The sequence below is a fragment of the Hippopotamus amphibius genome, chromosome 15, assembly GCF_030028045.1.
Source record: "Hippopotamus amphibius kiboko isolate mHipAmp2 chromosome 15, mHipAmp2.hap2, whole genome shotgun sequence".
In the NCBI taxonomy this organism is placed as follows: Eukaryota; Metazoa; Chordata; class Mammalia; order Artiodactyla; family Hippopotamidae; genus Hippopotamus; species Hippopotamus amphibius.
Genome location: NC_080200.1, coordinates 3256771 through 3284275, shown reverse-complemented (window position 1 = coordinate 3284275; position 27505 = coordinate 3256771). Strand labels below are relative to the sequence as shown.

General features: G+C 54.8%; 1 protein-coding gene across 5 annotated transcripts; it reads right to left on the bottom strand.

The window, feature by feature from the left end:
* Window positions 1-1071: 1071 nt before the first annotated feature.
* On the bottom strand, window positions 1072-27148 carry CHAF1A (chromatin assembly factor 1 subunit A). 5 transcript variants are annotated; one of them, XR_009049247.1, is made up of 16 exons: window positions 26937-27148; window positions 24352-24402; window positions 22185-23050; window positions 16885-16941; window positions 14670-14899; window positions 14426-14486; window positions 13981-14049; window positions 10847-11073; window positions 10110-10278; window positions 9873-9953; window positions 9339-9431; window positions 8358-8610; window positions 6979-7469; window positions 2984-5250; window positions 2097-2193; window positions 1525-1551 (listed from the first exon to the last, which is right to left on the bottom strand). XR_009049247.1 is itself a non-coding variant. In XM_057709791.1 (15 exons), the coding sequence occupies exons 1-15, from the start codon at window positions 26986-26988 to the stop codon at window positions 1487-1489; spliced, it is 2859 nt and encodes a 952-aa protein (XP_057565774.1). In that variant the 5' UTR covers window positions 26989-27148; the 3' UTR covers window positions 1072-1486. The 5 variants fall into 5 exon arrangements, 4 of the variants coding, with proteins under 4 accessions (XP_057565774.1, XP_057565773.1, XP_057565776.1 ...); XM_057709791.1 differs by lacking the exon at window positions 2984-5250 and having other exon boundaries at window positions 1072-1551; window positions 8358-8607; XM_057709790.1 differs by lacking the exon at window positions 2984-5250 and having other exon boundaries at window positions 1072-1551; window positions 26937-27147.
* Between the last annotated feature and the right edge of the window lie 357 nt (window positions 27149-27505).

Sequence of the window (27505 nt, the reverse complement as noted above, 5' to 3'; positions counted from 1 at the left end):
TGAGATTGAAGTTTCCAGGCCCCAAACGTGATTAAAACCAAAATTCCCTGGTAACCCCGCCAGCAGCTCTGTTCTCACATGGGGGCAGGACCTGGGCCCGTCCCCCTAGGCTTCCTCATCTCCGGAACCCAGCACCTTGGCTTGATACTCTGTCCTCACGTCCCTCCCTCAACTCCTACTAGGGGTTGACTGCAGATTGTCAGGTGGCAACTAGAAGGGTTAAAAGCGAGGTGACCACTGCAGGTGGTCACATCACAGGTGGAGTCACACCTGCTCCCTGTCCCCGGGCCAGCACTCAGCTGCACCCCACCCGCAGCAGCTAGTCCTGGATGGGGCCTGGGTCCTCACCCCACAGCTGGGGTGTTTGGCAGCCCCACCCACACAGCTGGAGAGGAAGGGGACCCCTCCAGGAGGACCAGGTGTTCCCAGGAGAGGCAGGCCCGGCAGGGACCCGGCCACCACACCGTGAGCTCCCTGGGGGCGGGGGCGTGTCACCCCATTTCGGGTGTATCCACAGTCAAGGCTCAACAGCCCTCCTCCCTGAGATGCCAGCCAACTCTTGCCCCGACTCTTCCCCCTCGGGAACGGCGGCAACAAAAACCACGTGATGTGAGGGGCCAGGACGGGAGCCTGGTGGCGACTGGGTCTGTGAATTCTGCCAAAACAGCTGCGCCGGGCCCTCCGCACGCGCTCAGACGCCTCTGCGGGGCCTACCATCTACCCCGAGGTGTGGCCTGACTCAGAGGTCGGCTCTGGAAGCCAGGATGCCGCTCCTGGAGGTTGGGAATACCCGCTGCTCACCCGCCCGGGGGGCAGGAAGGATTAACGGCATGAGCGCCTGCCGAGAAGCCCTCACCTTGAACTAGGTCAGCGGGGAGGCCCAGGATTTCACAACAGAGAGATGGGACAGCGCTTCTGCAAAGCGTAAAGCTTTATACAAATGCCACAGGTCCACGCATGGGGAGGCGGCGGCGGACACGCGACAGCCCAGGGCGCCGGGCTCGGGCCCAGGGCGCCGGACACACCACGCACAGAAGCGACAGTGCTGCAAAAGACGACACACATGCCAGGTCAGGCTAGAAAATAGTTTATACACTCCATGTCAAGTCCAGGCACCGCGCTGCACCCGAGGGGCTTCAATTCATTTACAAGCATCTCATCACAGCGCCTGCCAGGGGGCCGGAGGGCACGACCAGGCACTCCCTGGGCAGGTCACCACATCACAATAATGCTTTACTAAAGGGCCGATTAATATGCAGCTGTGGGGGACAATTTTTACAAATATCAAAAAACTAACCACGCATCCTATATAAAACTTTCCAAACCTCCACGGAGGTCTGCGAAGCAGGACAAAGTGCTCTTTACACAGGAATCGGGACGTTCAAGTATCTGAGAGGCGCTGAGACTCCCCTAACCATTCTACATACATACACGGGCCAGTCAGGGCGCTCAGGAGGGGCCGCGCGGGCCGGAGGCCACGAGGCTCTCACTGGCGTCCGTTCGCACAGACCCCCCCAGCTCCGGAAGTGGTTCCACACGGGGCCTGGATGTCTGCAAGGCAAGAGAGGGAGGGGCTTCAGCCGCCACGTCTGCTGTGGGGGCGCGCTTTGGCTGTGTCCACCCCGAGCCCGTGTGCTTCCACAGCACTTTTTGGCCAGCCTTAAGTACCCTTGACCCTCCAGGGCAGGGGGAGCCTGTGGCAACGACGAGGAAGGCGGGCAAGGCCCAGTGGCTGCTCGAGCTCACCCTGCTGCGGACGGCTGGCCTCGGGCTCCCCGCCCCGGGGAAGCGTGGTTCAGAGGCTGCCCCTCACCAGGGCCCGGCGTCCCGCGCCGGACCCTCCCTCCCTGACGCCCTCCTCATCACCACCAGCCTTCAGGTCTCTGGTTTCCTAACTGTAGCTTTCAGACCAGGGCAGGCGGCCCGGGGCCTGGGCTGCAGCCCGCTGCCCCGCCACCACCACACCAGCCCGCCCAGCGCCCTCCGGGGCCTCCTCGCTCAGTCCCCATCAGTCACGAGGGGCGAGCGGGGGAGTCCCCCTAACCACGCTTCCCTTTCCTGCCAGCTTGAAGGGAAAGAGGGGGGACTCTTCTCACCCCCAACGTCAGAGATGTCCATGATCACACAGTCGCCTTCCTCCTCCTCCTCCTCCTCCGTGTCGGCCTGGAAGCCATCCAGGTCCCCGGCTCCGACCTGAACAGACAAGGCGCACAGCCGTGAGCAGCAGCAGGGACGGTGTGACCCCTCCCGCCCCTGCCTCCGTACTCCTGACCTCCTCTACCCATCTTAGCAAAAAACCCTGAGTCTGTTTGATGGGTTACGGTCAAAAGAAACCTTGGGGGAGTTCTCTCAAATGAGCTAATTACATTCAGATTTCTGAAAACTACCCCCATGGTTATTTACCTTATTACAAAAATAACTTACTGGGCTTTTTTTGGCCATGCTGCACGGCTTGGGGGATCTTAGTTCCCCGACGAGGGACCAAACCTGGGCCCTCAGCAGTGAAAGCGCCGAGTTCCAAGCCCTGGACCACCAGAGAAGTCCCTGTTTACTGTTTATGAATTACAAATCTGGGTTTCTGGTCTGGTTTGAAGGAGAGGTCGATAAAGCACACACTCTCTCTGAATTATCAGTTGGAATAGGTGGCTGAGAAGTTAGCTGGTCAGTGTTTTCTTCTCTGCCCAACAGTTCAGGCCCCTCGCATGACGCTTGAGAACTCTCTCCTCTGACTTACGCTCAGACCAGTTCTGCCCGCGGGCGCGCCACCCGCACCCTGTGGACAGGGGTTGGGAGGCGCGGGGAGGCTCTACCAAGGGTAGGATTTCCAATGAGATTCCCGAGCTGTTTTCACTGGCTTCCACCAGATGGGACACAGACAGACTGGGGAAAGCAACAGGACCGGTTTTAAATGTCGCCCATCCACACGCGGCTCGCACTCTGCACTTGGACAAAGAGCCGGCAGAGGCGGTGGAGCTGGGCTTACTTCCATGGGGAGGCCAGGTCTCATACACTCCTGGAGTTCCTCTGCTACAGGAGTCTCTGTTTGCCTGGAAAGGGGACCACGGCACACCAAGGCCGTCGGCTTTGCCCAATTCCCCAGCCTGGAGGCCAGACGGGGCTCACGCTCGCAGTCCCTGCAGCTCTAGTGCAGAAGCTCCAGGCCGGGCTCCTCGGGCTGGGAGCCGCCCAGGCAGAGACGCCGCTGGGGGCGGATGCGGGCCGCTTCCCACGACCTGTTTCAAAAGAGCTGATACAAGGAGAGGAGACTGCGCAGCTCCCCCTGTGCCGGGTAAGCGAGGGGACAGACGGGTCTCTTTAGAGCCTTCCCCAGTCGCCGGGCCTCCAGACAGGAAGCCCAGTGCAGGTGAACGAGGATTTCTAGGAGGAACTCCCGTCCCCAGCCCCGCAGGCATGTGACAGGGTTCAAGCCTCTACACTGAGGACTCAGGATGGTGTCGTGAGTCCTGCTGCGCTGATGGCCACGGGACAGCTCTCCACACTGCTGTCACCACTGCAGGCCGAGGGTGCAGGGCTGGAAAGGGAGCCTTTGGAGTTAGGAAGACACTTAACGACCATGAAGCAGTGAGACTGGAAAGGGCAAACAGAGCCGCTGCCCAAGTAAAAATAACAACATCAAGGCCGAAGAGCTGAGTCACTGTAGGGCCACACACGTACTTGGCGGCAGAACCAGCACCTGATCTCAGCCGGTTCGTCTCACTAGATCATGGTACCTTGTAACCCCGTAAGGTAGCGTGGCTACTTTCAACTCTAAACGAAGAGATTTTACAATTCCCACCAACTGGACTTGGCTGGTGACACAGTGGTTAAGAATCTGCCTGCTAACGCAGGGGACACAGGTTCGATCCCTGGTCCAGGAAGACCCTACATGCTGCGAAGCAACCAAGCCCGTGTGCCACAACTACTGAAGCCCGCACGCCTAGAGCCCGTGCTCCGTAACAAGAGAAGCCACTGCCATGAGGAGCCCGCGCACTGCAAGTAAGAGGAGCCCCTGCTCGCCACAACTAGAGAAAGCCCGTGCGCAGCAATGAAGACACAACGGCTAAATAAACAAATAAGTAAAAATAGATTTAAAAAATAGAAAAAAGTATACTTAGAAAAAGCCAATGTGCAACCATTAAAAACATAAAACAAAATAAAATAAAATTCCCACAAATTAAAAAAGCCCAACCCAATCTAAGATATTCACATATTTACAGTTTAGCCACGATTATCCCCAAGCGTGCGGGAGGATCAGTTAGTGCCTTTACCAAAACACAGGGGAAGCATCCCGCACGCCCCCAGGCCTCCCATCCTGCCCAGGAAGTCTCACCCGCGGCTCCCGCTTCACGCTGGCGCCGTGCAGTGCAGGCCCTGCTCAACACGCACACAGAGCTATCCCCCACCTGCCCTTCCGAAACAGCCAGAATTTTGTTGGTCAAGGTCTCATTGCCCCAGCCTCTCCTGCAGCTGAGCATTCCTGCCAGAGCATTCCTGTCAGAAAGACCCCGGAGGGAGTCTGCCTCCCCACCCAGCTAAACGGGAATCCTCCCCAGGGTGGGCTTGGCCACCCTCATCTTGCTGGCTGGAGGTGCAGCAGCCCTTCTGCCACCGTGAAGACGAGGCCACAAACGAAGGCAGGAGGCAGCGGGAGACAGGAGGAGCCTGGCTCCGGACACAGCGTTCACAGGCTCAGGACCTCTTGTTGCTGGAGGCAAACTCCCAAGCGTTTAAGGGACACAGGGGGCGTTGTACCCGAGGCCTGCACGGCCCCAGGGGACAAAGTGCTGTCACAGCAGGGTGTCCTGCCTCAAGTGCTCAGAGAAGGATGAGGGATGACTCCCTACCACCCGAACAGCTGGTGCTCTGAGCCTCCCTTCCCGAGATGCACCCACTGTGCTGGCCCACGCTGTGGTCCTGGGGCCTCCCCGAGAACGGGCTTTTAAATGCAGACTTTAGCACCTACGCCCAGACCCACTGTGGCCAGCACACCCAGACCCACCCGCTGCGCAGGCTTCCGTGAGTCCCGACCTCGCCGCAGAGCCTCTTCAAAGCCCGTGAAGGGGGAGAAGCCGCACTGACTGCTGTTCACTTGTGTCTCGTCGGATGCAGGGTCCGTGTCACTGACTCTCACAAATCACCCTCTCCCGCCTGGGGAGGGGGCGCCCAGTTTATTCGGAAGCATTTTCTCTTTCCTGGGAGCTCCATAAATAATGAAGCACCACTGAAATGCGGGAATCTAACGTCAAGTGCCTGCCGTGAGGAAACAGGTAATAAGGGCTAAACCATCACTTTCCCCGTAGAGAAATACAGGCCGTGCACACGCGTGAGGACAGCCACCACCAGGAGAGGAAGAGCAGACAGGGGCTCAGGAAGGCAGCTGTGTCCCTCGCGAGGACCCGAGGAGGGGCCGATGGGGGCAGGAGCCCACGAACACTGCTTGGAAAAGGCCACTAAGACCCCCGCCCAACTTTCCAGGTGGCTCCCTGGCCACTTTCAACCAGAGAAGCCGCACTTGCGGTCTTTCTAAGCTCGCCTGCTAACCACATGGACCGTGAAAACAGATTGTTTTGGGTCGAGGTCCAGGGAGAGAAGTGTTGCGGGGCTGGGCCCCCAACTCCTCACCAGGTGGACTCCCCCCACTTCCACAGGCCTCGCAGGGACAGGGGCTGAGGAGTGGCAGGAATGGCCGCCATGACCACAGCGGACCGTTCTGACGGCCCCTCTTGCTGTGACAGTTTAGGAAGCAGGTTTACATCGCACCCGAGACCGCATGGGTCTGCGGACGGCAGGCAGACGCCTAGACGTCACTCTAGGGGCCTTCCTCCCGCCTCCTCACCCCTACGGGCCACACACTAACTAACGTCAGAGGAGCAGAGGGTGGGGGAGGGGGCGCACGCTGGCTCCCCTCCGTCTCCATCACCACCCAGCCTTCAGGAGCAGCAGCAGCGCCCCCGAGGAGAGCCCGAGACGTGAGCAGAAGACCCAGCTCTCACCGCGCCTGCAGCTCACCCTTGGAAAACTGAGTCTCCCAAGACCTCTAGCTGTGTGAGATGCCTGCCTCAAGCGAGGACCCGGTGCTCACACCACACACAGCAGCTATGAGATGAGACTCATTCCAGTAAGAGCAAGAACAATCAAACACGGAGCCAGGCCAAGGCCCGGCCCCAGCCTCCAGGTATCCAGGCAGCCCTGGGGACATCACTCCAGGCGCCAGGATCCCTCAGGAAGCTCGCCCACCCCCAGGCGAGGGCAGGCTCCTCCCGACACGCGTCCCCGTGGGGCCACGCGCTTCCTCCCCCACACCTGTCAGGTTGCAACCACCTGGCTGTTTGCTCTGTGGACCCGTGTCTCCCGTAAGGCGGTGTTTCGCCCACCACCGTCCACAAGGCCTAGCAGGGGACCTGGTGCAGAGCAAGTGCTCAGTAACTGTGTTAAGTGAGTGCAAAAACTAACTACGTAGACCCCACCACGTGGGACAGTATTTGGCGCTGAAAAGAACTGAGCTACCAAGCCGAGAAAAGACAGGGAGGAAGTTAAAGGCACATGGTACGTGAAGGAAGCCAATGGAATCAGTAAAGGGGTCAGGGGCTGCCAGGGGCTGCAGGGAGGCAGGGATGAACGGGCGGGTCCCAGCGGCTTTCGGGCAGTGACGCTCTTCTGCGCGACGCTGTCACGCTCCATACGTGTCATCACACGCAGGTACAGACCCCCAGGACGCACAGCGCCAAGAGGGAGCCCTGGTGAACCGCGGAGCCCGGGTGACAGTGACCCGTGCACGCAGCCGCCTCAGCTGTACCAGCGCACGGCTCCGGCTGGGATGCTGATGGTGGGGGGAGGCCAGGAGTGCGGGGGCAGAGTCGGGGCACGCGGGCAACCCCTGTTACCCTCCCCTCAAGCCGGGTCACTTCAGGCGCCCCGACTGTGCCGCAAGTCTGAAACCGAGGTGCGCCACAGACCCCACAGCTGCCGCGGCCTCACCTGTGCGTCGTGCCGCCGCTTCTTCATGAACTGCGTGATGCACATGCTGCCCGCCGACTTCCTCTTGAGCGAGACGGGCGTGCCCTGGCCGGGCCCCGGGGCGGGCACGCCACCACTGTCCTCCCTGGCGGCCGAGGGCACCGCGGTGACGTAACTCCACTGGCAGGGGACGGGCAGGTGCTCCTGGGCAAAGCTCTTCAGCACCTGCGGGTGGACGTACCAGCACATCCTGTACTCGGGCCTCTTCTCGTACACCGAGTTCTCAGAAATAATGCGCTTGAGCCTGGCCTTGGAGGGGACGGCGGCGTCCTCGCCTGCGGGGGGCGTCGGCGGGCGGGAAGGGCCGGGGCTCGGGGGGCTGGCGGCGCGGCGCTCGGGGCTGCCGGCGTCCCTGCTGAGCAGCCCTCGGCGGCAGTGCTCCTGGAACTCCCGGATGATCACCTTGCTCCCGTTCACGTTCCCGTGCAGCAGCGGGAGCAGCTGGGCCAGGACTGCGGGGGGGGCAACACGGGGTGAGACACGGGGCGGGCCCGGCCCCTCAGTCTGTCACCCAGGCCGAAAGGCGTGGTCGGCCTCGGGGGGGCCCTTGCTTCCCTTCTGGTTTTACTGAGATATAATTCACACGGCATTGTATTTGATTTACATACAACAGGAAATGACCACTGCAACAGGTTTAGTGCAGGTGGCGTTTTATGGGTAGAGTGAAGACACAGGAACTTGGCACTTCCCTGGTGGCGCGGTGGTTAAGACTCTGCACTCCCAGTGCAGGGGGCCCAGGTTCCATCCCTGGTCAGGGAACTAGATCCCGCATGCACGCCGCAACTGAGGGTTCGTGCGCCACAACTGAGCAGCCCACCTGCCACAACTAAGGAGCTGGTGAGCCACAACTAAGAAGCCCGCCTGCCACAACTAAGACCCAGCACAACCAAATAACTAAATGTTAAAAAACAAAAACGCAAAAGTTTAAAAAAAAAAAAAAGAAGAAAAAAAAAGACACACGAACTTGCTCCTGATGAGATTCTGGAAGGCCCAACCTTCATGAGGGGGGTACTCGGGATAAACTGTCCTGCCTCACTCCATGCACCTGTTTCCTCAGTAACAGTCCTCGCGCTCCCCTGCTGAGTCAGGGTCCCTCCCCAGCTGTGAGAAGCTAGGGATGTGTGTGCCCGTCAGGGAAACGGGCTGCCCCTACGGCTCTTGTGAGTGTCACAGAAAGAACACACATGCCCGGCAAGCACTGACTTTTGTTTTTTTTGAAGAACTTCTGAGTCACCAGACCACGTGCCTAGGAAGTCCCCCGCCCCCCGCCCTGGAACTCCCTAGGCCTCGGAGCAGTGGGGAGCCGGAGCCCTCTGTTGCCGCCCGTCCCCGACACTCACTCTGCTGGTCCCTCTTCTCTCTCTTGGAGGCCTTGGGCGTCTGCTCCTCCTCGGGGGGCACGGTCTCCAGCAGGCACGCTGTGAACTGCTGCAGCATCTTCAGATCGGTGCCGCCGTCCTTGTCGGACGCCCAGATGCAGCCTATCTTCACAGGCTGGAGGACACGGAACCTCTTCCCCTTGGCCAGAAACTCATCCCACTCCTTGGCCTTCAGTTTCTGGCGCACCTTGTGATTCTCCGGGTCGGCACACTCCTTGCAGGTTAGAGAGCAGACACTCGCTCAGGGTCCCCACCACCCTGCGCCTGGGCACCAGCCTCTGGACCACTGAGAGCGCAAGCAGGGGTGGGCGGAGCTATTCGCAGAGTCCGGGCCCGCGAGGAATGGCACCTGCTGGGCTCCCAGCCACTGATGGGCGACGAAAGGGGCAGAGAGCATCCTCGGATTGAACAATAACTGGCACTTTCACCCCCTGGTGTCTGCATCTGGCCCCTTTGGCCATGACTAGAGAGTCATGGGTACTTTTACTACCCGGCCAGTAAGCCTCTTAACACCACTCTGGGCTGTCTGGTTAACATGTGATCCTGGAGCTAAAACGTCACTCTTAGACCTCTCCCACCGCACACCAGTGCCACTGTCTAAGGCAGATGCGCTTGTGGGCCTGTCGAGACCTGTCTACTTCGTTGGCTGGAGATGTACAAAGAATACAGTCCCCGCAAGTCTGGTTCTGAGATAAGTCACCCCTCCGGTGGCATGCCCCCATCAGCTTCCCCACAACCCAGCAGGCCTCTGGAGCCCAAGGAAGGGCCCCCTCAAAAGTCCCACTGTCTGGCAGAACTGAGAAAGCCATGGGGTGGGGCTGAGCCTCTGGGGCTGTGGGGAGCGAGGTCCACGCAGAATCGACTGTGGGATGGGCTCGATGTCACCCCCCCAGGTCAGCAGCCACCGAGCTCTGAACCTGTCCCCTCCCATTCACCCCTCACCTCAGTCACTCCTTCATCCTCAGACAGGTACCCGTGGGGCACGAAGAAACCGTCATCCTCGTCCTCATCCTCACCCACGTCGTCATCCTCATCCTTAAGGAGAGAAGAGTGTGTTCACGACGTGTGGAAACAACATGTGCTTCACGTAAAATTTCAACCTATGAACAGCTAAGGAAGAGAAAACCTTCTACTGTCTCGAGTGCCATTCCTACGCACACCCTGAGGAGCAGCCGAAACCCCAATAACCAGTCCCCTCGCGCTGCGGGGGAGTCAGGCAGGACGCAGGTGAGCGAGGCCCAGACGTACGGCAGCGGGAGTGGTGGGGACCTCGGTGAGGCAGGGAGTGGGCGGGCCCATCCAGAAGCGCGTGGATGCCCCCCGCTTCCACTGCCAAGCAGGTTAGTGCCACCAAATAAGGTTTTCCAAGAACAGCGGTAAATCCAGACGTTAACAGGTGCTGTCTGCGCGGGAGGCCGGCCCAGGGCTGCCGAGGCTCTCTGGCCGGAACCCGCACGCGTCCCCGGCTGTGCTCACCCCTTCGCTGTGGGAGAGGGACTCCCCCGGCTCCTCCTCTTCCCACTCCTCGTCGCTGTCCACCTCATAGTCCAGGAGGTCCTGAGGGAACAAACACGCCGCGGTCACTGCTGTCCTCAGGGGTGGAAGGGACAGGCGGAGCGCAAGCGCTAGAACACGCGGGCTCCCCGAGCCCGGGGAGAAGGGCGCACCGGGAAGGCAGCGCAGACGGCCGGGGGCAGCTGCCCGCACACTCACCCTGTCCTGGGCCCAGGGGTCCCTCGGGCGGATGACCGTCGTCCTCTTGTTCCACGTCCCCCAGTAGGCTGGCCGGTGGTTCTCGGAAAACTGCAGGAGCTTCATCCTGCCAAACCTTCTCCTCTTGGGGACGCCGTCCACTTTGCTGCTTTCCACGATCACCATGTCGCTGAGGAGAGACATCCCCGCTCAGAAGGCCCCTCTGCGGAGGGCCTGCCCGCCACCAGTGTCCCTCCTCCCAGGGCAGCGGGCCACAGGCTCTCAGAGATGGGCGGCCCCGAAGCAGCCGCACCACCTGCTCCCTGCGGGCTAACGTTTACTCCAGGGACACGCGGCGAGGAGGAGGCAGAAACCAGATTGTCGAGTTGCAGCCCCAGAGCAGGTACAGAAGCAGAGTTGTGACAAGTAAATCGGCAACTGCCGAGGGACACCCCTCTAGGGAGGCCGGCTCGGAAGCAAGACCCGTCCTGGGAGAGCCGAGCAGCCGGGACAGGCAGCCTGCTCTCCAAAGCCATGGCTTTCTGCAAGGCCACGGGACCCGGGAGACTCTGGAGGCTCCCGGGAAGCCGGAAGACAGGTCTGATGAGGCACCAAAGTCCAGGGCCTAAGGCCCAGGAGGGAGATGACCAGCCAAGGCCACGGGACTCAGCAGCAACCAGAACCCAGGGCTCTGCCTGGGCTGCCAGGGTTTTCTTGCTGTCACCAACGGGCAAACGGCAGCCTCCTCTGGCACTAACCTGTTAAAAAGGTCTGTGTTCCTGTTAGAAACCACAGTGGGGCCAGACCTGAGGGGCTGCCGGCCTTTCAGATCGTTCAGGAAGGAGAATTCATCGCTCTGCTGCTGGAGGAGCTGGTCTAACTGGTCACAGAGGTCTTGGTCGAAGGCGGTCCGACAGCAAGGGGCGAGGACCATGTGCGCTTTAATTTCAAAGGGGGCAAACTTCCCACAGGAACCGGCCAGGGTCTGAAACGGAGAAGGGACGTGACAGCACCCCCGTGTGACGGACCTGCACACGGCAGCCCTGAGGAGGGGCCGTGGACATGAGGCCTGGTGCTTTCCAGAGTCACCTGGGTAGGCAGGTCAAAGGAGACGCATGCACAGGGCTGCTTGAGGGCATTTACATGGGTTTCTAGAAAAGATGAAAACCCCAGGGCCAGAGACCGTGTCAGCAGTTGCCAGGGCTGAGGTGGAAGGAGGGGACTGATGGTGAGAGAGCTGTCTGGGGTGACAGAAACGCTTCAGTTCTTGATGATGGAGGCGACTCTGGGGCCCTGTAGGTTGTCAGAACTCCCTGAACAGTACTCCTGAAAAGGACAGATCTCACTGGATTTTTTTTTTCTCAAAAGACAATCAGACCTCGACGAGGAAATTGAGACCCAGGAGGGTGACTGTTACAAGATGACTCCACACAGAGCTGAAGCCTGATGCGAACCTGAAACATGGGTGTCTGTGTCCTAAAAATCATCCTCAGTAAACCCTGGTAGGTTTTTTTTTTTCCTGGCCGCACTGTGCGGCATGCAGGATCTTAATTCCCTGACCAGGGATCGAACCCAGGCCCCCCTTCACTGGGGGCACAGTCTTAACCACTGCACCTCCAGGTAGGTTTGTGTTCCCTTCTCGGAGCTCCCTCCGCCTGGTGAATGTCTGTGTCAGCGGATCCCAGGCTGGAGGCACGTGAGGACAACATGGGGGGTCGGGAGGAGCGTCTATGTCTCTGAGGTTGGGTGCGGTAAGAAGGCCAGCCTTTCACTCCAGCAGGAAAATGACAGCTAAGGCTGGCGCCCTCACTGTGGGTCGTATGGCAGAATCACCCAGGGAACTGTTAAAAATTCTGATGCCCAAGCCAGGCCCATCAGATTCTCTGGGATGGGATCCAGGCCCCAGTAATTTTTAAAGCTCCTTGGTGAGTCCGATGTACAGCCAAGGCCTAGAGCCAGTAGACTGTTCTCACTAACAGCTGCTGGGAACATCGGGTATCCACACGGGGAAAACACTGGGGACACGCCCCATACCATGGGCAAAAACAATTCCAGCTAAGCTAAGGAACTAAACATAAAAAACACAAGCTAAAACAAACAAACAAAAACATACCAAAACAAAACAACAAACAACCTGGAAAAAATTAGAACGTGTCTATAACCACAAGATATACAAGGCTTTGAACCAAAAGCCAATCACCATACAATAAAAATGCTGACATTAAGCCCACGTGCCTAGAGCCTGTGCTCTGCAGCAAGAGAAGCCACTGCAATGAGAAGCCCAAGCACCACAATGAAGAGTAGCCCCCGCTCTCTGCAACTAGAGAAAGCCTGCCTGCAGCAACAAAGACCCAATGCAGCCAATAAATAAATTAATTAAAAAAAAAAAAAGAAAAAGAAAAAGAAACATTTCTGGGGCTTACCTGGTGGCACAGTGGGTAAGAATCCACCTGCCACTGCAGGGGACACAGGTTCAATCCCTGGGCCAGGAAGGTCCCACATGCCGTGGAGCAACTAAGCCCACGCACAACTCCTGAGCCCACGCACCACAACTACTGAAGCCTGCGTGCCTAGAGCCCGTGCTCCTCAACAAGAGAAGCCACCACAATGAGGAGCCTGTGCACTGCAAGGAAGAGTAGCCCCCGCTGGCCACAACTAGAGAAAGCCTGCACACAGCAATGAACACTCAACGCAGCCAAAAATAAAAAATAAAATAAATAATAAATCTTAAAACAAAAAAACTGAAACATTTGTGTACGAGACACCAGCAACGAGTCAATGAAGAAGGAATGCACTGAAGGAAGTATGTGTAGTGCCCCCCACCAAGAATGAAAACCCTGATGATACAAAGAACCAGAGATCAGGGGAAAAAAGCCAATCCTATAGAAACACGGGCAAGAAACAGGAACCGGCAAGTCACAGAAAAAGAAATAAAATGATAAACAAACATGCACTGAGAATCAAAGAAAAAGGTAAAGTGAGACAAAGATGTTTTTTCACCCATCAGGTTGGCACAGTTACAAGAAAACGCGTCACATCCAGGGCTGGCAGCAGGCGCGGAGGACATATTTTCACGCCCTGTGGGGACGGGAGACTGTCCCTCAGCATCTCCTGCTGGGAGGGCACTTGGACATTAACAAACACAACTCTGTCAATGCGCGTGTTCTGGACCTGGCAGCAAGTCCACGTCCAGAGAGGCGGGTCGCTGACATCCGCTCACTGCAGTGGGGGAGAAACCGTGATGCCACCCACAACATGATACAGACGGGCCGACAGGCCAACGTGGCAAGATTCAAGATGTGGCAAAGTGAACAATGTGGTAACATAATAAATTCACAGTTTGTTACCTACATAAATACACATACAAAGGGATGTAGATGCCCAGAGAAACATCTGGAAGGACACCCTGGCATCAGAGGAGGTGGGTCACCTCTGGAGCATGCAGGGAGGGGGGACGGAGGTCAGAGGTCTCCACAGGCAGAGGCGGGTTAGAAGGTGACCGGTTGGCAGACGGGGAAGCGGAATCCTGTGAACCCCACAGGTTGTTCTATGCTCAACCTTGCCTCCTATCTTGAGCAGAAATTCCCCCAGGGTGAGGACTGGGTCTTCCTCCCTTTCACCTTCCCACACGGCTCCCAGCACAAAACTGTTCATGAAGCAACCTCGAAACACTTGGCAGCTGTAGCAAACCTGCCACTTTTTGCCTTTTTGAGCACACAGTGAATGACAAGGCGGCGAACCTCCAGCCCCTACCAGAGATCAAAGCCCCCGGGCAAGCAGAGGCCCCTCTCGATGAAAGCAGAGCACGCGGATCAGAAGACGTCTTCTTGTTTTTCAAAAGGACCAGCCTGACAAAGCCCAGAAGTAAAGCCAAAGGAAGCCGGCTGCTCACCTTGGGGGCCTGTGGAGTCTTTGGTTTCTGAAAGAACCTGGTGATTTCTGCCTTCTCAGCTTTAATGCGCTGCAATGTAAGAGAAGATGAGGACGAGGAAGAAATGAAGATAAACTATTTTAAAGCAAGCAAAAGCCCCTAGAACTGAACCCCAAGCGTTACGTTGAAAGCATTATTTTGACGTTAGCTTTCAAAACCCACAAGCGGTACCAGGCAGTCTCAAAATGTCAGCGCTGCTCTCGCGGGCTCGAGGAGCAGGATGTCGAGCCAGCAGGCAGCGGACAGGCCAGGTGAGAACAGGCCTATGTAAGCACACGTGTCAGTCCCTGGGGGCCCCCGCTTCCCACCACCTCAGGGACAATATCCGATATCCAGCAGCAATCAGGCAAAAGTCTCCGCGTCTCAAACACACAGGAAAGGTGCAAGTTCTGCAAGATCATTCCACCTTTTCTTCTTCTCTCAACCGTTTCTCCTCTTCCCTTTTCCGCTTCTCTTCCAGCTTAGCCCTATGAGACATCAAACTCAGCTTCACCAACCAGCACAAGGCCCGCGAGGACGCCCACGACGGGAAGTGTCCTGGGAGACTGAGGGGACGAGGCCGGGCTTGGGGCGGGATGGGCGGGGACGAGGGCGGGATGGGGGGGGACGAGGGCGGGGCCCCGGGGCGGGGCGGGGCGCGGGGCACGCACTCCAGGGCCTCCTGGCGCTCCTTGCGCCGCTCCTCCTTGCGCCGCTGCTTCTCCGCCTTCTCCTTCTCGTCCTTCTCCCGCTTCTCGCGCCGCTCCTTCTCCTTCAGCTCCTTCTCCTCCTCCCTCCTCCTCCTGGCCTCCTCCTTGGCGCGCTTGGCCTCCTCCCTCAACTTCTCCTTCTCCTCCTTCTCGGCCCGGAGCTTCAGCTGCCTGCCCAGGCGCTCCTCGTCCTGCACGGGAGACGGGCCACAGCTCAGCCCCGCAGACACCCGGGGGCGGCTGCGCGCCAGCGAGGCCCGCCGCTCAGCGTCCTTACAGAGGGGGCACGTTTCCCATCCATTACGTCTCCCTCCGTCGCGAGAAAGCCGAGGAGGATCAGCCGATTGCCACAGGGCCTTACCGGCGATTCAAAATACGAGGCACTGAAGACACCGTCTCCAAACGTGGGATAAGAGTCAACTTTTACTTAAAGATTAAATGAGCCCCTCTGGGCTGCCTGCGCGGTACCTGCTCTTGGGTCTAAACTGCATTTACTTATCTGCTCAGAAAGCCTGGTGACATTAAGACACAAAAACACCCACAGGTTTTGCCTCCCTACCTTCAACACAGGAACATTTTCATTCCCATCCCCCCTAAGCCATTCCAGACAACAGGGTTTCTTTTCTTTCTCTGGCAATGGGAGAGCGGGACGAGACAAGGACCAGGAAGCTGGCGAGTTAAGCCTTAAAAGGGGGGGGGACGACACACACAGACATTAGCATGTTAAAAAGTAAAAGCAAAGAATTTTTTTTAATCTTTAAAGCCATTTCTCAAAAGAAAAAATTTTTAGGTTTAAAACCATTTCTCGCAAAACCAAACCAAACAAACATTTCTCAGGGTCTGAAAAGAAGATCAGATGTTAAGAAAGGACCAAGAGTGATCTCTATGACTACGGCAGTGCTGTTTCAGCACCAGCAGGAGGAAACAGCTAGTTTCCTTAATATTCTTTAAAGTGGGAACATCTCATTTTATCACACCAGCTCCTCATTCCAAAGAATTCATATGTGGCCTGGGGCACTGGGTTATTATATAATCTTGAATTTGTATTAAACACGTTTCACCTCCTGGAACGAAGGGCATTACCTTCTAACACAGCACAGGGTAATTCTTGAGGACAGGAACCACCCAAGATGGGCTTCCCACCTTTGGCAGGAGCCCAACCGCTCAGCTTTTGGCCTGGGCCTATGAGTATGCCCCTGCGCCTAGAGAACATCCTACCCTCTGCCCTAATCAGCCTTTACTTGCCTCACAAAAGCCAGGGGCGCACGCGGGCAGAGACCTGCTAACATCCTCGCCAAGTACCCTCCGCCCGTGACATGTGCAATGCCTGAAGAAGGGGCTGGTCTGGATCGAGTCACTGAGGAACGAGACCAGCAGCGAATGCTGGTGGTGAGGAGGAGTGTCCCCACTGCTAACTACGAGGACAGGGGGCTTCTGGAATCAGGCCTAAGTCAGATCTCTTCAGCCACACACCTCCTCCACCCCCCTCCCCGCAGATGCCCATCTCTGAAAGTCCGATGAAAAATGAGGTAAACTCTAAGAAGTGCCATCAAAATCTGACCCACGAAACTCAAATGCAGCTATAAGGCCGCGGGCATAGGAGGCACCTGGTGAGCACACAGCCGACTGTGATCAGTGCCCCTTCCATGAGCTGGTGGGGGGAGAAGTCCATGGCCTTCTCTGCAATTCACCCAGCAAGGAAGAAGGCTGTGTGTGAAACGAGGTGACCCCCAGATAACAGAATGGGAGACTCAGCAGGGAACCACCAAACAATAGTCACCCATCTGGGGCAGGGGCCACCCCGGTACAGCACCTGGGAAGGGGTGGAACTTCAGTCTAGGTGCATAGGAAGCTGGGGTGCAGGGAGAGGAACTGGGTTCTTTTTAAGGCAATTTTCAACTACAATGGGGATGCCCAACTATTACGACAGTCAGTACTAATTATAATAAAAGCTTAGAAAAGACTATGTGCAAAACCTTAGGATTCAACAAAGCTGCAAGTGGTGAAACCCACAAGCACGAGGCCCAGTTACGTAAAATGAAGCAAGAATCAAAATCACGGTCAGGACAAGCAGGGGAAAGTGAAAACGGGGCCACAGACGTGCAAAGGGCTTTGCGTCCTATTTACGACAAAAGGCACAGCCGGGGGACTTTCTATTTCAGGGGAAATGTCTTACTCTTTGCAGTCTCATCTTGTTCTTCTCTGCAGAGCCTTTGACCAATTTCTTACTTATCTGAAAGGAAAGACATGGATGTGTAAACACGGGTTGTTTCAATCACTTTAACACGTTTCATGTACGGCACAGTCCTTGGGGAGGGGAAGGAGGACATACCCTGCAGAACAACAACAGCGAAGACCTTTCCAGGTGACTGGTTCTGCCAAACAGAACCAAAACGTCTCAGCTGGGTCAAAAACACCCATGGACGTGCATACGCGTGCATGTGGGGATAAAACTGGAGACCGGGAGGCAGATGACCAAAACGAAGGAGGCCAAGCTCGAAATCAGAAGCCATAACCAGGGGCCTCGGCATCAGGGAAACACAGAGTGGTGGGTCTGTAGGCAACTGGAGAGGAGGCGCCCTGGTCAAAGCGGACGGAGTCTTACAGGCACGCAGCCCGGCACTGCTGCCCCTCCAGGTTTTCCCAAGAGGCTGACAGTGGAAATTTTCTGGGTAAGTACAGGCACACCTCGCTTTATTTTGCTTCCGAGTTTCTGTGTTTTCTTCACAAGTTGAAGGTTTGTGGCAACTCTCCGTTGGGCAAGTCTGTCAGCGCCACTTTCCCAACAGCATCTGCTCCCTTTGTGTCTCTGTGTCACATTGTGATAAATTCCCACAACAGTTCAAACCTTCTCATCATTATTGTACTTGTCATGGTGAGCTGTGGCCAGTAAGCTTTGATGTTACTATTGCAAAGATTACCACTTGCCGAAGGCTCAGACAGCGGTGTTTTTTGCAGTGAAGTATTTTTTAATTATGTACTTTTTTTTTTAGACATAATGCTATTGCACACTAAACAGACTACAGTATAGTGTAAACATAACTTTCAGATGTGCTGGGCAACCAACAGGTCCATGTGACTCACTTTGCTGTGATATTAGCTTTACAGTGGTCTGGAACCAAATCTGCACTATCTCCAAGGTCTGCCTGTAAGGTTTACAAATCGACACCACGTGAGTCAAGTAAGACTCCAGCTAGACTTCTGTGGGCCACCAATCCGTACTCCTTGCCCAGCGCAGATCTGCCTCCTAGAATACGGAGTGAACGCCCAGGAAAAAAGGTCAGCTGGCCAGAGCTGGTAATTGGTCTAGAATCCCTGTGTTCTAGAGCACAGCTTTCTCTATCCGCCCTGTTTCAAACTGGGCATGGGCCACAAGGACTGACCAAGACGCACCGCTGGACTCTCCTGCTGTGCTGGCCAAATGGTCCCAGGTAGGAATACGCACAAGGAGTCCAGGCAACCAGCCTAAGCTACCTGCGGAGCAGGGAATCCTGGAAACAAGACCATTCATTAAGAGCAATGGGGAGAACTCAGGCTGGAGAGAAATACCTCCTGGGCTCATTTCAGACTTGTGGGTGCAGCCAAAAAATGAGAGGAGTTGAAAAACCAAAAAAGCCCATTTTTCCTGAAATTGATATGTCAACAAAACTATGTAAAAACTGGTTTCTCTAACTGGGAAAGCCTCGCCCTAAGACTTCCAACCAAATAAAACATACAGATTGAGACATCCTTCTCACTCGGCATGCAACGCAGTTCTTTCTAGACGAAGACCTCGCTCAGAAGAGGGCCGCGCACGGTCACATGAGAGCCTGTGATTGGCAGAGCGGTGAACCCCGCCTCACTGCGCAGGTGTAAGAGAAAGCATCTGCCTCTTCAGCATCTGCTTTGCCTGCCAAGCCTGCAGACCTCACCCCCGCAACAAAGGATTAAACAGCAGGACTTGTAAGGTGCTGTATCTCTGTCCTTGTCCTTTGCGTTCAAAGATCACAGCACTAAGTGACTGCCTGAGCGCGGCAGGAGGGCATCTGGGGAGCAAGACGCATCTGTCCAGTCTTGCCCATACTTGCGGAAAGTGAGCCGCAGAATCAGTGCCTTTCACACCCTTCCCTGTGCTGTAGTCGAGCAATGAGAGCTGGCGTGACTACCAGGAGCTGGCTTAACGACACCCAACAACCAGAGCACTTACGACTGAATGTAAAACTAGCATCTCTGTTGCTTTACTAGACACTTGGATAGACCTTACTGAACAGATATAATTTTATCTTCTTGACCTTTCGCCCAAGTATTTATAGTATAGAACTCTCTCAACATAGGGACCACACATTTTACCTACCTGGAACTCAGCTACCAAAAACAAGATCCAGGATTGCAGAATGAAGTTGAAACACACATGTCAACTGGCCCAGAGTCAAGGCAGATATAACCACGTCTGTGCAGTAAAATTCCCGCACTTTTTCGGGAGAGTCCTAGGGCCCGCTGGCCCTGATGTGATACACAAGGAGGTCTGATTTCTAAGCCCAGAGCAAGGTAGCGGCAGTAAGTGAGGGGAGGAGTGGTGGCCGTGGAAGGGCCCCACAGCGGCTGGAACCCTGACTGCAGGGGAGGGAGAGCAGGTGGAGGGGAGACACGACCCCAACTGGTCCAGGCTATGGGAGTTGTGAGCAGGCAGAAACTGACACGCCCATTCCCGGGTGCCGGCAGCCCTGCTTCACAACCCAGGGAAACTCATGACAGTTACCCTCCGTCAAGGCCAAGAATTAGAGACAACAGAAATATCCGTCAATGAGAATGACTGAGCAGACTGCAGTACATCACACCATCACAGCACCATCTGCGTATGATACAGCAGTTAAAAAGAGAGAGATCTTCCCATCCCAGGGTATGAAACAATGAAAGAGAAACATATTTACAGCATATGGCTCAGGTAAGGAAACAAAATGACACTGTGTATTCCTAGGGATCTCTCACACGTGCTCACGTGAGCACCACACAGAGAAATACAAGATGATGCTCGTGGCAACCTGGGGGACACAAAAAAGCCAAAAGTGGCTGTAATGTTTCAGTGATTTTTTTTTTTAACACACAGAGAGGGAGGGGATATGGAGAAATATGTGTAAATACAGCTGATTCACTTTGTTGTACAGCGGAAACTGGCACAACAGTGTAAAGCAATTATACTCCAATGATGATCTGAATAAAACAAAATAAAATAAAAAAATAAAACCACACAATCCTTATGGAACAAGAATCTGGAGTCATCAATAACGTAGGCTGAATTACACATCTAACTGCCAGCAAACTGGAGAAACGGTTCTATCCTAGGTGGTAAAAAGCTCTGATGACAAACAACCACACTTTGGCTAATCAGGAGACTCTGAATTAAGTAAAAAAGGTGTTCCTAAATTGTTTTTCAAAGTCAGACTCTCTGGATGCCTGGGAGTACTTTAAAAAACAAAACAAAACCAAACCAAACCAAACCAAACCAAAGCTCTCTCAGAGGGGACACCCCCCCCCCCCCCCAGAGGCCCAGCAAATGCTCAGGGGTTCCAAGTGCAAAGATTTTACAGTACCAAGTCCAGGACTAACTGAGCCCAATAAAAACCACACACAACATGGTAAAAGAAACAATCTGTAAGCCTTCAATGAGTTTCTGCCTACAGTCTGGAGAGGAGGAGGTGGTAGAGGGGGAAAACGGAAAAACAGAAGTATTCCCCACAGTAACAGAGGTCACGGAAAACTTGGGCCCACAGCAGGGAAAGGTGTGAAAGTTAGGTACCAAGCATGAAACCAACCAAGCAACCAGGAAATCCAGCACTCCTGAAAGGTGAGCAGATAAACTAGAAAGCTGAGTGTGTGAGGCTGGAGGTGGGCTGTCTCTGGCCAGGCCCTCAGGCATCTCCTGGTGATCATTCTATTTTGCTCTCGTATCTGTGGTGTCACCCAAAGTCAGGGGGCTCTACTCCCATCCTCTGGGTGACTGGGGCGATTTCCTCCCACAGGCTGGGTGGCGAGGAGGCCTTGAAGACTTCGCCACCTGCAGCATGAATTATTTGCAAAGCTGTCTTCTAGAACACCTCACAACTCCAAGCCTGTGTTCAGAGGCAGGGTTTCCTAAACTCAGCACACTTGGTTCATGTGCTCAGCTGTTTTAGGGCCATTCGGGCCAGTTGACAAGAAGTAACACTGCTTTGTGACAAAGCCCAACTGTGTGGCTTCCCAATCCTCAGGCTAGACTATGGGCATAAAAGAAAACTTAAAAAACAAACAAAAATGAAGCTATTAAGAAGAATGGAAACATGGGTACATGTTCTGTTCTCTGGGCTCACTGGCTGTCACGAGTCATGTGACAAAAGTACTTCTGCAAAACAGAAGCAGCAGTTTGGAACTGGAGAGACAGAACAGAACAAGATGGCTGATGGCCAGGGACTCAGATTTGGATTTTGAAAGTCTGAGTAACAGCTCAGATGGAAGTTTAAAAGAAATGAGTATCTCAGTCAGCCACATTTAGAAACTTAAATGGAAAAAAGACGACCCCACTCTTGATTGATGTTTTGTGAACCTAAAGAGGAAGCCATTTTACCCTTTCTCCAATCTCCTCAAGGAGGTAAAAGACAATAAGTCGAACCATCTTGAAAAATAACTAGTCCCTTAGAGACCGAATTTCAGAAAGCAATCAAGGTTGGTGGTTTATGGTCAATTTAAGCAGGCACAGTAGAAAATGAACGACCCACCCCAGGATCCAATCTTATGTGAAAACCTAATGTGAACACACACAAGTGCTACAAAACCAAATAAACCAAAGAACACTGTTCTACACGCTTTGGCGGGGGGAAGAATTCTTGACTGATTTTTATCAGTTTCACCCACAGGACCTCTAGGACAGGTGAGAACACCGTGCCCATCGGGAACCAACGACAGAAACAGGCCTTTCGAAAGCCACCCTTAAACATGGGGCCAGGACTTTCCTGTTCCCGTCACTCTGGGTGAGGTTTTCAAGATGGGTGGCCATGCCGATGAGAGCTGGCCCTACAGAATGCAACGTTTTATTCTTCCTGCCGTCCTGGGGTCTCTTCACCAATGCTTACCTACCAGCCACACAGCACTGCAAGTCCATGCTGGAACAGGAGGAGTACAAGGAGCTGAGGCTAAAGGCTCACTCGAGGGTCACAGCCGCCCGCTCACATCCATCAGTCACTCCCCTGGCTAAGGCGACTGGCACCGTAATTAGGTGCCAACAAGGCTACCAGCATGGCACCAACACACGGGTGACTCACGGAACCACCAGCACATTGCAGTGTACCCAGAATTGAACACCCCGAATGGCTTTCGAGATTGGAAAGTCACAGGACCCGGTCTGTGGCCCCACTCGCTCGGCCACTGGCCATCGGGGAGACACAGCGTCCCTGGGTGAAGAGTGAGGGGCCAGACCCGGGAGCCTCTGGATTCCGATGGCACCGACTCGGGGGAGATACTCACTCTGTGGACGGGTGTGGAGGCGAGGAGGGGACTGGCGCTGCCGTGCTGCTTCGCAGGCACAGACTGCCCCTCGGGTGAGCTGGCAGGGGAGGAGGAGCTCAGGGACGACTGGCTCAGGACAGAGTCCTCTTCGGGGCTGGACTCCGGCGTCTCGCTCTCGGAGGGCGTGGCCTGGCCTGGAGGTGTGGCGGGGGGAGACCTGGCTCGGGGCCTGGCAGCCAGGACATCCTGCAGGACGACCACAGGCACCTTCCCTTTGAAGAGGACGCCCCCAGCTCCGCTCCAGCCGTCCCGGTCCTTCTCGGAGCACATTCTCAGGCCGCTGGTCGGCTTAGGGCAACTTTGGGGTGAGCCCTTCTGCACGAGTCCCCTCCTCTCTGCGCCCCCGGAGTCGGTACCCCCTGCCTTTGTTTTGCACAGAAGGTCTGAAAGGGCCTCTTCGGGAAATGCCAGCTCATCCTTCTGACTGGCCGTTGGCAGCCCCCTGTCATCCCCAGCTTCGTCTATGACCCCATTTATGTTCTTCTGGGGGGGAGGGGCTGCGGAATTTAGTTTATCGTGGCCCACAGCGCTGTACAGTGGGTCACTCGAGTCCTCCGTCAAATCAATGATGACCACAGTCTGGCCAATACTGGTTTTGACTCGACTTCTTAAAAAGTTATCTAAGGGGCCCTTCCCGTTGACAAGTTTTGGCCTAAAATCTATGTCGGAGCCCACGTGACAGTTGTCCTCCAAGTGGTCCAAAGAGGTCTCTAAAGCGGGGACGTGACCCTGCACAGAAGCACCCTGAGTGCCCCCCGCGTCGTCCAACCCGTCGTCGGCCTTCTCCTTTGGGACGAGATTCAGGCGCTTGAACGGCAGACGAGCTGAAAGAAAAAGAGAAGGAGCCGTCTGCTGAGTGAGAGTGTGAAGGGTGACAGCCGACACTTCAGTGTTCCACGTGCTCAGACAATGACCGACCTTGCTGTGCCTGGGGTGGGGGCAATTTCTAAAGTTTAAAAAGGGGTTATCTTTTCATTACGTACTTTTCCAACATCCTAATTAAAAGCAAAAAAACCCCAAAAAACAAAAAAAAACCATAAACACTGACAAGCTTTCATAGCTGGGACACTGCAAGAATTTCAAAGGAGACATTTTCCGATCTGTCCGAGATCCAGTTCAAATTCCAAAGTTGTTTATTGTGGGTGGAAATCCCATCTGAAGATAAGTGCATCTGGTTCTGAAAAGCAGAAGAGACCCACCTGCGGAAAGATTTCGTGCTGACCCCAGCATCCCAGGCCATTAGCTTTGCTTACCAACGAAACAACTGTCCTCCCACTGCACGCCAGCCGTCTGGCTGGTTCCGAGAGCTACACGGAAACACCTCAAGAGACTGAGGAAATGCAGGTGGGTGACTTCCCAAGGAGCCAACATGTACTCAAATGTCCTAACATCTTATTTACTGTTTCCTAATGTCACAGACCAAGCAAATAAACCTGTTCTTGATCAGTTTATAAAATAATCATGCCCTCGGATTCTTCAGTTTGCCCCTAATTTTAACCTCAGAAGATGGTTGCCCTTCATGTGACGATTCCCACCAACACGAAACTTGCTCTCAGCTGTCACAGAAGGCGAACTGCTACAGGGAACCAGAGAAGCAGGCTTTGAAAACCAGACACCATCCTTTTCGATACAGTCCAGCCACTAACCTGGGCTAAGGGTAAATCCATCCCCCTTTTTACACAGAAGGATTTAGGGACACTTCCTGTAGAAAGTTGTTCAACCAGGGGCAGCTGTGCCTGCCAGGGAACACGTGGCACCGTCTGGAGACATTGGGAGGTTGTCACGACTTGCGAGATGAGGTTAGGAGCGCGGCTAAACTCTCTACGGTATACAGGACAGCCCCCCATGACAAGAAAATTACGAAACGTCAACAGTGCTGGAGGAGAGAAATCCAACTGTCAAGGCAGCCACCTTGGGATGTGCTCCTGGGGACAGCAGTGTAATGAAATGGGCTTCTCAGCTCCCAGCTGTGAGACGCAACTGTTTTCTCCCCTCCGGCCCCTTGATGCTTCTGCTGAGGACCCCAAGAGATGGCCGCTGCTCGAGGGGGATGGAAAATCGAATGGAGAGGACAGGGAAGGATATACACCAGGAACAAAGATTTAGCTCATCCCCAGAAAGTTACCTTGTATTAACTTCTTGACTGGAAAAGCTGGTCTGTCTTTGCAATCCATGGCTGTGAATAAGTTTCAAAGGACAAGTTATTAAGGGCTGGAAATAATGAAGTAGCAAATGTACACGCAGTACCTGCTCTGAACAAACTAGCTGTCCCATGGGGCTGCTTCTGTCCCCACCCCCAGCCCCAGAACCTTTGGCAACGTCTGAGGACATTTTCGGTTATCATGACTGGAGAGGGGGTTACCAGCATCTAGTGGGTCGGGGACAGGGATGCTGCTAGATACCCTGCGACGCACAGGACTGCCCCCCACGACAGAGGATTATCTGACCCCAAAATGTTAACAGGTCGAGAAATTCTGCCCTGGACACGCTCACATCTTCTTGTTTTATTTTGCTTGAGCACTTATCTCTCTGTGACTTTTGTGCTTATGTCTCCCCCCAGCAGAACGCCAGCTTTATGACAGCAGGGAGACTTGTCCCACAAGGTACCTGCAGCATGCACTTAGGGCCTGGCACATAGTGGGAAACACAGTAACAGGGACAATGAAAAGAGGACTAAGTAAAAGCCTAGATGAGAGAAAACATTGTATCGCTGATTTCACCATTAACATGAGCCCAAAACATCCTCCTCCAATCCAACCCCTCCCCACCAACAAATCTGTAAAAGTAGAATAGGGCTTATTTTCTTTTGAAACAGAGTTTACAAAAGGTAATACATCTAAAAGCATTTCGAGCTTGCCAGGCTGGAGCTGAAGTGCTGTCAAGAAATGATAAGGGAGAATGTTTTCCTGCACAGGAAAAAAAATTTTTTTTTCAAAAAAAAAAAAAAGCATAACAGTATCAAAACTGATGCAGAAATGACCATAAATAGAATGAAACCTTTGGATAAATATCTTCAAACAGCTAGAATAAGTTTAGAAACTGAAACTTGCTAGATCTGGCTTGGAAAAGTCTAGTTTAGTTACTTTGGCCAATCTTTTTTTTTTTTTTTTTTTAAGATACATACAAGTGAGTATTTTTTAAAAGCAGATCAGAGCTTTTTAAAAAACTCAACTGTCCATAGATGAAGCTGCTCTCCCCTGCTTTCAAGCTTGGAATACAAGAAAAGTACCCAGTACACTCACATTTCCTTTCTACCCATTTCAAGATAATATCATTCTCAAGTTTTCAGTTACCAAAAACATGGATTTCCCCGCCCCTCAGCTGAAGGATACATAATCTTTAGCCACTTAAATTTATTTCTAGGACAACCACAAGAACTTATTGGCAGGGCCCTGAGTCACCAGCTTTGATGCAAGTGGGACAGAGGTGACCTGGGGCCCAGAAGCAACTTCAGGTCGACATAAAAAGGGATCCCATCCAGGGATTCAGACTGTTCAAAAGTACAATTAACAAAAACCTCTATATAAACTTACCACAGCTCTTTATTCTGAGATTATATCCCTCCTAATTTGATTTGGCATTAAAATATCCTTCCGTTTTATGATAGCGTGGTCATAACAGATAGTCATAACATAATTTAAAAATTTAAATTTTTAAATGAAACATCCTTACTGGGTCAAACAACTGTCCACGACAATCAGCCCCAACTTTATGTATATGAATTCTATGTCTCTTTGAAATTCCAAAGTCTGGAAACAATTAGCACAGCGCTTCTCAACTAGGGGGCCCCTTGACAGTGCCTTGGATACATTTTTGGTTGTAGCAACTGGCAAGAAGGGGCTGCTACTGAGATCTAATGGGTGGAGGCCAGGGATGCTGCTGGACACCCTACAGCGCACAGGATGGCCCCCAACGTCAATAGTGCTGAGGCTGAGAAACCCTGAACTTGACTAGTTGATGTCCCTACCAACCCTTTAATTCATTCAGCCAGCCCGCATGTATTGGGCACCTACTATGTGCCAAGCATTGTGCCAAGCGCTAGGGGTAAAATGGGAGTCAAGCAGAGGCGACGAGCCGTCTGGTCTTCCTTGGTTCACCACCCCACGTTTGGGGGGCCTTCCAGGAGCCAGAGAGCCCCCTCCCAAGACACAGGAAGGAGAAAGACAGGTCTTCAGCACGCATATCCGGCAGCATCAAGAACCCGGGACCCCCACCATCCGGGCCTCTTACCTGGGCTGGCCCGGACCTGCAGACGCAGCTGTTCTGGTCCCCGAGCCCGTGTGACCCCGGATCTCGGTCTCCCCACTCGGCCATAGGGCCGCTGCAGGGTCCAATTTGCCCAGGGGACACAAACGCACTCGGCAACCTGCGAAGCCGGCCCTCTCGCCGCCCCCCCCCCCCCCCCCCCCGCCCCGGGCCTCGGCTTCCCCTCCTGGCCACGCACACACCCGACGCCGCAAAGAGCCCTGGAAGGACAAAATGACGCAAAAGCGCCGGAAAAAAATGGTCGCGGCTGCAACAATAACGTCAAGGAGGCTGCCCTCCGGGTCGCAAGGCCCTTCCCGGGATTGCAGGGGCTCCACGGACGGCACGCCAGGCGTGGAGCAGCGGGCCCGGGGCCGGGAGGCCCGTGCACCCCGAACCGCCGCCTCGGCCCGCACAGGCCGCGCGCCGCGCCCCCCCTTCCCCTCGGCGCGGGCCGGAACCGACCTGCGGCCGCTTCCCGGGCGCCCGGCGCCCCGCACTCCGGCTCCTCCAGCATGGCCCCGGCGGCGTCTCGAGGATCCCTCAGGCGGCGGAGGCGCGGGCTCCGCTCAGGCGGCCGCTGCTGCTCGCCCTCCCGCCCGCGCCGCTGCTGCCGCGGCCGCCGCGCTCGTATTTGGCGGGAACCGCGGCGACCCCCGCGGCCCACTCGCCGATTGGGTGAGGCCGCGTCACGTGACGACCCAACTCGGGAAGAGGGGAGCGCCGGGAGCATCCTCGCGAGAAACGAGGCTTCCATTCCTCCCAGGGCTCCCCTATTGATATTCCCGCGGAGGGCGGGGCTTCCTCTCGGTGGTCTGTCATTGGCAGGGAGCAGGTGCCCTGCGATTGGTGATGGGTGGTGTCAAGTTGACAGCCCGGCACTGTGATTGGCTGAGCTCGTGGGATATGTCTCTGGGAGGAGGGAGGGTCATGCTCTTACGTCATGGCGAAACATTCTACTTAGGGCGCCGGTGACAGCCTCAAACTGCGATGTAGCAGAAGACTAAAGATTTTTTTATCGTAATGGGACATAG